Genomic DNA, 12011 nt, shown 5'->3' with positions numbered 1-12011 from the left:
GAGGGAGTTAATTAGTTAAGTACCTTTTGAAAGCGGTTATGATAGTTTACTAACTGAGAGGGAGTTAATTAGTTAAGTACCTTTTGAAAGCGGTTATGATAGTTTACTGACTAAGAGGGAGTTAATTAGTTAAGTACCTTTTGAAAGCGGTTATGATAGTTTACTGACTAAGAGGGAGTTAATTAGTTGTTAAGTACCTTTTGAAAGCGGTTATGATAGTTTACTGACTAAGAGTAATTTTGTCGTATCAAGTTATTTCAGATGATAGAGTGGTTAGAATGCTCGGTCTATAAATCTGAGGGTTCATGGTTCGCAGCCCTTTTCCGTAGAAATGCTCTTTGCACTTTAAAGCCGTGGGTGCTTTATAAGAGTGACTGTTTGATCCTACTATTTGATTAGAGTAGCCCAAGAGTTGGCGATGGGTGCTCTTGACTAGTTTGTCTTCCATCTAGTATATTATTTCAAAATTAGGGACAGTTACGTAGAAATAGCTCTTTCGTGTAACTTTCCGCGAAAACTTTGAACCAACAACGTTTTCTAACCGAAGGTACAAAATAAGTGATTCCGTGGAATCAAATCATTAAAGTTTGTTTTAAAGTTTTTAAGTTTATTACAGTTGTTGTTGTTTTCGAATTCGGATTAACCTCTCCACAGCTGTTGTTTGAAATTGGGGGTGTTTGAAGAAAAAAAAGGTGTTTTAGATCCGTCTTTATTTTCTTCCGCCCCCCCCCCCCCCCGTGGCACAACAGCGATATGACTGCGGACTTACAATGCTAGAAACCAGGTTTCGATACCCGTGGTGGGCAGAGCACAGATAGCCCATTGTGTAGCTTTGTGTTTAACTTCAAACAAACAAACAATTATTTTCTTCCACTTCTCGCTGTCCAATAAGCTTTTCGTATAATACCATAACTCGGTGCCCGGCATGGCCAGGTGGATAAGGCGTTCGACTCACAATCTGAGGGTCGCGGGTTCGAATCCGCATCCCACCAAACATGCTCGCCCTTTCAGCCGTGGGGGCGTTATAATGTGACGGTCAATCCCACTATTCGTTGGTAAAAGAGTAGCCCAAGAGTTGGCGGTGGGTGGTGATGACTAACTGCCTTTCCTTTAGTCTTTCACTGCTAAATTAGGGACGGCTAGCGCAGATAGCCCTCGTGTAGCTTTGCGCGAAATTCCAAAACAAACAAACAATTATTTTCTTCCACTTCTCGCTGCCCAAGAAGCTTTTCGGATAATACCATAACTCGTCAGTTGGGTTGGAAGATGAGAGATGAAGGTTTCTATGATTTGGAACCGTAATGGACAAATTAACAGGAAGCTGAAACACACAATTAACTTGTTGTTTTCCGATATTTAGCCGGCTTTCGGCGTTTAAATTCTAACCCATTATAGGCTTAGTTTTATTGTTTATTGATTTTCAACATGCACTTCTGATCAGTTACTTATCCAGAAGTGCCTTTATTAATGTACGTAACTTTTTATTATTAATTATAGTAGTTCTGATCTATATAGTTAGCTTAGTTTTTTTTTATCCGAATTTCTTAATAATATTGTTTTATGGTCCAGATGGCCGCCCTCTGGTTACGCGCAAGTCTTGTACATGTCGCGTGCAATATGTTTTTACTATACTGTTGTTCCGTTAACATCGAGGCCACGTGCATTTTTATGATCAGACATAACCTAGCGAAATCAGGAGTTTTGATGCTTAGCAGAACACTTAAGCCTACTCACATTGCATTGTTCTGAATTTAATGATATTACTTTTTTGATGCATTAAGTCAATGTCAAGTTTTTATGTTCTAGTCATAAGGTATCGTAATATAACGTATTTCATTTATACTTTGAAAAGTTTGATTTTCGACTTCCTTTGGTAGTGTGGGCTGGGCGTGTCTTAGTGGCTAGCGATGCAGTTTGGCAGGTCTAAGGTTCGAGCCGCAATATTCCGCTAAACACTTTCAGCTTTGGGAGCATTTTAAGAGTTACGGATAACCCCACTATTTGAATAAGAGTAGTCGCATAGGCGGCGGGCGCTGCTGGTTGCTTTCCTCCTCTCTGTTCAGTATCTCTAACATAGAAATGGCTATGCTTGTACGTTTAGCCAGTGAGTCGCAAAAGGTGCTGTTCATGTTTTTGAAAACATTATTAATACGTTAATTTAAATACACCTGGTCCGAGGGAGGAGTGGTAAGGTTGATAATATGCTAGTTAATATTTTCATTGGTTCTTTATCGTTTGTCGTTTAAATTCTTTTTTACTTAGTTGTTACGTTCATTCCTATGTACAATCGTGTCGTTTTCAAAACAACATCGACCGTATATCGTTCACTTATGTATGTCTTCTGTATCGTTTCAGGATATTAATATTGTGTTTTAACATTATTTATGTGAGTCAGAAATTTATCGATATGATAACTGTGTTTTTTTTTTCTAAGTAGTAAACATACAGATATTAGAAGATCGAAGCTAGTATAATTGTTAAAGGCAAAAATAGCTAAAAGTAAGATATCCATATAAGAATGACGATTATTCTCATATAGATTGTTTTCGTGAGCTTTCAAAATATTACAGCTCTGACCTCGTAATGTAGGTTTTTCTGTATTACCGACGTGTATACAGGAAGAAACACTTTTACAGGGGTATTTGTTTTTGGTTATATAAAGGTTAAGTGTTAGATTTAAAATTTTAGGCGTTCTTTTTATACTTTTAGTCGTACTAACCTGAACCCTTGCCTCTGTTAGCTCTGTCTTCATAGCGATCTCTTCCCTGGTGTAAATGTCTGGGTAGTGGGTTTCTTGGAAAGCTCGTTCAAGCTCTTTCAGTTGCCCGCTCGTGAATGTGGTTCGGATACGGCGTTGTTTCCGCTTCTCCGACAGCACACCTTCGTGCCCGGGATACATCTTGTAGGACAATGCCCGCGGGTAGTCTGAAAATTATGTATATATAGTTGCTTGAGCCAAATACATTATGAACTTTGTTATTACTTTAATATAGTATTCGTTGTTTTAGAAGAGGCGTAACTGCAATTCATATGACGTCAAACAAACAACGTATACACACACTTCGAAATTAACTAATTTATCATAAGTTATATAACAGAAATGAATTCTTATATCAAAATATATAGGTTTGTTTGTTGAACTTCGCACAAAGCTACTCGAGGGTTATCTCCTCCAGCCGTCACTAATTTTGAAGTGGTAGATCAGAGGGAAGGAAGCTAGTCGACACCACTAACTGCCCACTCATGGCCTACTCTTTTACGAACAAAAATTATAATTGACCGACACATTATAACATCCCCCAAGGTTGAAAATGTGAGCATGTTTGTTTACAGGAATTGAAAGTCGAGTGCCCTGACCACCAGGCCTCCAAAATATAGAGGCTAACTAGAATAAATTACCTTGTACAAGATTTCGATGACATTCAGAACATTCGAGAACTGAATACAGAAAAACGTCCCTATAAAGATGGTTTTGAACTTTTGTCATTCTTCCAATAAAGAGCCATCGAAACTTAAATCCTTACAAGTTATTCGTCGTTTCTGTGGTTACTACTAACCCGTTACCTCCTGTTGGGTTTTGCTCAATTAAAGGTTATTATAATTTTTATCTACTTCTTAGATACGGTACGCCTTAATGAAATGCATTGCACTCGTCTTGAATAAGGCTGGGCGTGTCCTAATAGATTTAGGGGATCCACTGTTTGCGTCCCGTTGCCGAAAATCGTGCTCCGCACTTTGGAGCCTCGGGCGCGTTATAAGAGTGACAGTCAAATCCCATTGTTCGATTTAAAAGAAAAAAAAAAGTAGCTGACTTCCCTCTAGTCTATCGGATCAAAATTAGGGAAGCGTAGCCTCGTCTTGCTTTGTGGGAAATATCCAAACAAACCAAACATTTTCCTGAAAAGGTGTATCTAATTCAACGTGTAACATCGTTCTCATGCACACTATTCGCGTGCTGGTAATTGATACACACTGGTAATCGTTATAAGTCAATACTAAAAGCAGTTATCTAGATTAGATATATATATTTTTTTGCTACAATATTTGTTCAGCTAATAAACCATTTTTATTGTTGGAGTAAAAAAAAGCGAATTTTTATCTGCTCCTTTAGATCGAAGTTATTTTCGCTCATACTTTTATCTTTTTCCTACAACAGAACACAGAGCTAATCAGATGTTTCTACCTCTAAGATTTTATACGGTCTCTAGAAGTTAATAAGTCACAATACTTCGTAAATGATTAGGCTTACCTTTAAGATATCTTGATCAAACTTAAGTAATCCGCCATTTATAAGAAGACATACGACAATCAAACCAGTCTTATTATTTTTTTCCCATTAAGACATCTTAAATATTTGCCGTCCCCCCCCCAGTGGCACGGCGGTATGTCTGCGGACTTACAACACTAGAATCCTGGTTTCGATACCCATGGTGGGCAGAGCACAGATAGCCCATTGTGTAGCTTTGTGCTTAACTACAAACAAACAAACAATTTTAAATATCTACACCAGTTTTGTTTTTCGCTCAATCTATAGTGTTATAAATCGTCGAGGGTTAATTAAGCGTTAATCTGGATTTATAAAGATAAATTTCAATATGTTTATTTGTTTGTCTATCTGTTTTTCTTTCTATCGGAGGAGTTACGTATTACAATAACCATGGAGATCTAATGCCTCATCCAATTTGCGCTGGTTTAGTTAGAGGTTATCTGATTTAGAGCTTGTTTCTTAACCTTGTTAACTGTCACCCCCTTCGGCTTCCCTTCAGAACGGAATTCCACTTCGAACATTGATAAATATTATACCATGTAATACAACCGTGTGAGATCGTGGAAGGATGGATAAGAGGGGGGTGGGGACCCGGAAGTTCGCTCGTGCTTCGCAACAAGATTATTGGCATTAAATTATATTGTATTAAATTATTTCATTTCTGCCCCGGGTTGGGAGCTTAATGAAGTTAGCTGTAGCTAAGGAAGGTTTAAGAAGCGACATTACCAGAGGTTCGCAGCCACTTACTTTGTAGTCCCATATTGGTATGAAAGATGGTCGGAGCTGCTGCAGCTGGCGGCATATGCACGGACTCGGGGCGGGGACGGGTGATCATGCCGCAGGATGAAGCGGTCATCGCTGCACCGGGTGGTCCGTGGAATGGCGAGGAGTACCGGTAAGACATTTGGGTGACCTGGCCGCAAGACGTAAAGTCGGTGTAAGAATATGGCCGCTGACACGATGACAAGCCTGGATCCATACAACCGGGATCGAAGCTGTGCTGGTTGATGTAAGGGTATTCCATTGTTAGAAGTCTTCGAATGTTAATAGTACTACATGTTCAACCAGCTTTATAGTCGAGCCCACTCTGCTACCGTTGAGCTCTCCAGCAATTGCCGCCAACTCCTTCCTGCCCCGCTAGGGGGAGGGACTTGCGGTAGCTTTTGCTTCTATTCAAAATTTCTAATTCTGACTCCGTCTGTGTTGTCACTGGACCATCGCTCTCACGCTGCTTCACGACTCTTAATTGAATTATAACTCTCCGAGGAATCAGCTTTGTGAGAGACCAGAAGTATTCCCGCCACTTTCCTCGTTTAGCCTAAAGCTTAACTACTCCTCAATTCGATAGATGACTCTTTCCCTCGAATTACCAAATTACAAGTTTGTCCTGCCCGTCCCGATTCAACGTTATACAAGGATTCTCCGTCAAAGGAACCCGAAATAAAACAGGATCGTAATGGTGAGCTTTTCGTTCATTATTCACTAATCAGTGAGATACGTTCACTAAAAGCTCGTTTGTTTGTTAAATTTTCACCCAAATTTTCACATAGGCGTCCCTACTTTTGAACTGACATACTAAAGGGATGGCAACTATCAACAGCACCTACCGCCAACTTTTGGGCTACTCTTGCGTGATAGACTAGTGGGGTTTGAAAGCGACTCTTGTGACGCACTCAAGGCCCCAAATTGAAGGGCGGGTTTTTGCGACAACGGAAAATAAACCACGAATCTTTAGACCCGCAATTTGGACACGCTAACTACTGGCCACACCCAGTTTTGGCTAAAATCATGGCAGTGGCACTGAGTAACTAAGTTCGGCCTCACAAATTCCAGTCTTTTGAGATGCACTTTATACACGTGTAACACGACTGAATGATCGAACTACACTATTACTGGTCAAACTAAACCCAAGAGAATCCCAAGACTCATTTATAACGCATGTAACACCATGGAATGATCAAACTAAACCTTGGGAATTTTCAATAATTGTTATTAAACCGTCTTTATCTCTTTGTGTATGAAACTAAAACAGCCATTCCATCCGACATCCGACCTTGTTATCCCGTTATAAAAAGTATGTTTTAATATTGCAGCGACTTAGCGCTTAATAAGGAATTAAAATACATATATAAGGTAATTAAAGTAATTACACCCGGCCTTGTTATCCCGTTATAAAAAGTATGTTTTAATATTGCAGCGACTTAGCGCTTAATAAGGAATTAAAATACATATATAAGGTAATTAAAGTAATTACACTTAAGACAGTACAATCCCGTACTATACGTTAGGTTTCCGGTTTGATCAAAGTGGTTCTACTATAGCCCCTCACCTCCCCCGTGGCCCAGCGGTGAGTCTGAAGGCTTGTAATGCTAAAAAAAACTGGGTTTCGATACCCTTGGTGGGCTCAGCACAGACCGCTCATTGTGTAGCTTTGAGCTTAACAACAAACAAACAAGACATTTCTACTATAATATGCTGGCATATCATGATCTCCGAATGAGTCAAATATGATAATTATTTGTTAATTTGTTTTGCGAAGTTAGTTCTGCTACAGAGGGCGAATCTACTATGACTTAAAAACTACAGAAATTAATAACAGCGATGTATGCCAGAACCAACGGTTAACAATGCAAACACATTGTTATATATACACACACACACGTCCTAACAATGCTGTATGTGTTGGAAGCAAGTTAACTAAACAGTTAATAATATCTCCTAACAATGAGCACAGATAGTCCATTGTGCAGCTCTGTGTTTAGTAACAAGGAAAGAAACCCAAATTACAGCGTCAATAACGTTTAAAGTGATATCTTTTAAAACTCAAAATCACTCAAACCCAGTGTTCACCGCGGTTATCGAATCCTTCGGACATACCGCTGAGTCTCTGCGAATGGGGGGGGACAATTGTTAGGATGAAGTTGGAGAGGGTAATGTAATTTACTAGTACATCAGTCAAATATTCATTCGCAATGCAACCGAGGCAGTCTGAAAATTAAATTACCACGCTGGGTCAACGCTAAGTTTACGGACTTAAACGCTAAAATCCGGAGTTACATTCCCCGCGGTGGACAGAGCGCAGATAACGCAGTATGTGACTTTGTGCTAAAAAACAAACTTAAAATTACTTGTAATAGAGTTTACACCTTTAGATTAAAATAAAAATCCAAAACACGCTCCGGATCTCTGATCCGGTAGAAACTAAGAACTGATTTTTAGTACACGTGACTTTGTGTTTCGTTCTTGTCGTGTCTTAAGCCAACTTTAGAACACAAAGCAAAAACAGCCGCCAACAGAAGAGCGCCGCTTCTTTTAAGCAGCCCCCCCCAGTGCCACAGCGGTATGTCTGCGGACTTATACCGCTAGAAACCGGGTTTCGATACCCGTGGTGGGCAGAGCACAGATAACCCTTTGTGTAGCTTTGTGCTTCAACTACAAACAAACAAATAATAGTTTGATTTGTCCCCCAGTGTCACAGCGGTATGTCTGCGGACTTACAACGCTAGAATCTGGGTTTCGATACCCGTGGTGGGCAAAGGACACTCGACACATAATCCGTGGGGGTGGGGACAATATGACGATCAGTCCCACTATTCGATTAAAGTAGCCCAAGAGTTGGCGGCGGGTTGTGTTGTCTAGCTGCTTTATCTCGCATCAAAATTCGGTACGGTTAGCGTAGGTAACCCTAGCTTGGCGCGAAATACAACAAATCAAACAAACCTTCTACCTCTACAACTACGCCATTTCCGGCCCTCTTGCGAAAGCTTTTAATATTACATTTGTTTTGTTTTGTTTTTCAAAATTGGCATTATGATGCAATGATAAATAATGAAGAACTGTCTATGTCGTATGATGTTTCCCGTACTTGAATATTATATATTATAGAACACTGACAGTTGATGCTACAGTAGGCCGGGCGTGTCTAGTGCTTAGTATACCTTGACTGACAACTCCCGAGGTTTTATGGTTCGCCATCCATTGCCGCAAGGAGCGTGCCCTCATTCCGGGGCCGTGTAGTTGGCGGTGAATACTGTTGAATGGTTGCTACCTTCCCTTTAATCTATGAACCCAAAATTAGGGACATGTGTAGCTTTGCACGATCGAAGCAAGCGAGCAAGAAACTGTAGTGGAAGAGACGGAACGTACTTCTATATTAAATACTTTCCTTTAGTGGAAGAGACGGAACGTACTTCTATATTCAATACTTTCCTTATGTTTCTTTATTTTTTTTATGTTCACTGCGCATCTTTCTGCGTCGACGCTTCAGGTTTGTGTAGTCCATTAGCTAATCGATAGAAATAATTTGAGCAATTCTTGTGGGACTGCCTCCATTTTCAGCATCAAACGCTTTCGTTTTCTCAATCTTAATCATCCTTCGAATGTATATTTACGATACTACTTTAAAAAATTTAAATACAAAACATGGTATTTTGTACTTGATTCGATGGTGCGAGGTAACAAATTTCGGCCTGTTTTTCTACTAAGTAAAAATGGTATCTTATTCTCATTTGTTTTGTGTTTCGTCTTCACGTAACGATGCCAAATAAACAGCCGAGTTTCCAGAAGTGTCTTAATAATTATGTTTAATTCACTATTGGCGAATCTTATTGTTATTATTAGCCCGCCCCCTAGTGGCACAGCGGTATGTCTGCAGACTTACAACGCTAGAATCCGGGTTTCGATACCCGTGGTGGGCAGAGCACAGATAGCCCATCGTGTAGCTTTGTGCTTTATTACAAACAAACAAACAATTATTAGCCCAAACACTTAAATCTTCTATTTCAGTTTTTTAAAACTTGAATTTAAGTTATGTTTGGGCCCGGCAATCTGCGGGTCGCGGGTTCGAATCCCCTTCACACCAAACATGCTCGCCCTTTCAGCCGTGGAGGCGTTATAATGTGGCGGTCAATCCCATTATTCGTTGGTAAAAGAGTAGTCCAAGAGTTGGCGGTGGGTGGTGATGACTAGTTGCCTTCCCTCTAGTCTTACACTGGTAAATTAGGGACGGCTAGCGCAGATAGCCCTCGTGTAGCTTTGCGCGAACTTCAAAAACAAACAAACAAAACAACGAGATAAGACGTATCTTTTGTTAATTATGGGTTCATTCTAAAAATTCTATATAATATCTCAGTTTTAACAATATGGCCACGAACATTAATATGTATACGTACACGTGATTTTAGTTAATTTTTATTTTACTCTGAGTCAATTAAAACCTTGTTTTGTTTCTCAAAGCAGTTATGCTGCTGGTAGTTTAGAATCCACGAGGCTTTGTTCTGGTCGGAAAAATCAAATTTTCTTGGAGTCGGAGCTCATACTCGGTCCGTAGCCGCGCTCACAGGACTAGTATCGAATATTGGCGTCCATTAACGGTCCCATTAGGTGGATTGTTTCAATAAAATAACACTGTCCGTCTGTGCTCCGGTCAACAGCGTTTCTTAAGCCTAAAACAGTTTCTCTGCCTGTCAGCAGTGTAGATGATGGCAATAAAATCTCCATTAACGACATCACAGACAACCTTAGTTTCTTTCTTTATTCCATAATTAGATAGAAAATCTGAGATCCATTACAAGGGGGGAAAACGTCAAAAACAAAATGAGAACTACATCAATCAGCGAGATAAAAAAAACAACGCGTTTCTTTGAACGATTCTAAATATTTATCAAACGAAAACAAGTGAAATTTGTTCAAAAGAATAACTTTCTATAACACTGACTAAGTTGTTTCAGAGCGAGAGACAGGGATGAACAGATGCTGTATGTAGGAGTGGAAAGAACAATTCAGTTCAGGATACCAAAAGGTTTTTTTTTTGAAGCTAAATACAAAACTCAATTCGTCCCAATCTTCGAACAAAAGAAATTTGAATTTGAAATTTTCAACCTGAATGGCACCTTGTGTGCACGTGGGCTAAACGACCAGGACAAGGACCACTGGGATTTAGGTAAGTGGTCCCTAACTTTGAACTACTGATCAAGGTCTTTGTCCAGCTCTTTGGACCAAATAACCGAATGGGGTTTCACTCATCTAATGCGTCCACAGCTGAAAGTGCGGGGAACCTTCGATCCGTAGCCCGATACGCCAACCACTAAACCAGATGATGTTTTTTTTTTTAAGGAGTTTAAGTTGTAATAGATTGGAAGTTGCGTCAACCTGTAATTTAGGAGTGGACGGCAAAATCAGCCCGAAACAAAATCTTCAAAATCAGAACGATAAAGTATACGGACACAGAGTTAAAGAGATCATAACCAATGTTAGTTGGTCAATTAGCTCAGAGGTTCCCAAACTTTCTCAGCCCAATGAATCTATAATTTAGAGATACTGAGTACCTTAACAATATTGTGTGTTTGCTACGAGCCCCCGACACTCTCCTGTGACTTCCAGTTTGGACACCCGAACTTAATTTGTTAAAAAGTGGAAATTGTCTTTAAGAGTTCAAATTCGACGATGAGGAACCTACTTTGAGACTAATAATGGCTGGAGACGGCTTGAATGGGTAATGAAGAAAAACTTTAATGTAAGTTTAACATAACAGCAAATGTACAACGTTTCGACAAGGTCTTTAGAGTTTTTTTATGTTGGCAACAAGGGAATGTCAGGCGGGTTTCTTTCGAATGTATTTTGGCGCATTGTTATGTGTTTTTAATCTTCGAAAATCTAGTTTTTATTTCATCCAGAAACTGTAAAAAAGTCATGACTCGTTATGTTGTGGTTGTTTGTTTGAAGTTAAGCACAAAGATACACAATAGACTATCTGTGCTCTGCCCACCACGGGTATCGACACCCGGTTTCTAGCGTTGTAAATCCACAGACATACCGCTGTGCCACTGGGGGGCCGTTATGTTGTGACTCTGTAATGACCGTGATGTATAAAAAATCAGGATAAAGCCTGAAACATGAGTTTATTACAGAAAATCGTGATGGACAAAGTTAAAAGTTGGTCACAATAATATAAGTACAGTATACTAAAAGTTGACAATATTTTTTTCTGGGTGTTATTGAAATTGAGTAAGCCCTCTTCTGAAATTTTAAAACTCAGTGTAACGTCGAAAAATGTTTAAAGCTATTTTCAAAAAAAAAGCGCCCCCCTCTGATCAACCGCTAGCGTATCTTTGAAAGCTGTGGTTTGAAAACTGTCTTACCAGAATAAAGTTGATAATAATATGTTGAGGGGGGACGCAGTGGTCTCCCAGACTCACAGGCAGTGAGGTTGGTATGTAACCAATGATATCGTTTAACCATCCTATATTTTATGATATGATACTTTTCATTATCATAATCATGGCCGGGCGTGGCCCAATGGAAAGCGTACCGGAATGCGAATCAGAGAGCTTATGTTTTTCGTACCATAGCTCCACTCTTTGCGGCCGTTGATGCGTTATAAGAGCAAGGGTTAAATCCCACTATTTGAGTAGAGTAACTTAAAAGTTGGCGGTGAGCGTTATCGACTTTTCCTCTAGTCTAATGATTCTCAAACTTTTTTTTTTTTTCGTCGGGCAAACTGATTATTTTTCGATATTTCGGCGAACCTTAATGGGATCTAAACATTATGCAATTTTATCTCGGATCACCTGAAGGGATTTCGTAAGCAATAAGCGTTCCTTGAACGTCTGTATACTGTTGATTTTCATACCCAGTTTTAACAAGTATTAGGTAAAAAAATATCGCTAAAAAAGCTATCAAGTTCAGTAGCCAGTCCTACATAGCTTTTGTATTTAACGATAACTATTTTCCTTATACTTGTTTA

The 12011-nt window shown here is 39.5% G+C and overlaps 1 protein-coding gene across 1 annotated transcript in view; it reads right to left on the bottom strand.

The window, feature by feature from the left end:
• LOC106471423 (paired mesoderm homeobox protein 2A-like) overlaps positions 1-5419 on the bottom strand; it is a 19877-nt gene extending 14458 nt beyond the window's left edge. The window contains exons 1-2 of the mRNA XM_013932024.2: positions 5015-5419; positions 2720-2925 (exon numbers count right to left, since the gene is read on the bottom strand). Of these exons, the coding sequence (XP_013787478.2) occupies positions 2720-2925; positions 5015-5291 (483 nt within the window). The 5' untranslated portion in view covers positions 5292-5419. The remainder of the gene's footprint in view (positions 1-2719; positions 2926-5014) is intronic.
• Between the last annotated feature and the right edge of the window lie 6592 nt (positions 5420-12011).

Source organism: Limulus polyphemus, unplaced genomic scaffold, assembly GCF_000517525.1.
Source record: "Limulus polyphemus unplaced genomic scaffold, Limulus_polyphemus-2.1.2 Scaffold4613, whole genome shotgun sequence".
In the NCBI taxonomy this organism is placed as follows: Eukaryota; Metazoa; Arthropoda; class Merostomata; order Xiphosura; family Limulidae; genus Limulus; species Limulus polyphemus.
The sequence above is the reverse complement of the archived record's forward strand: the minus strand, read 5'-3'. Positions and strand labels throughout refer to the sequence as shown.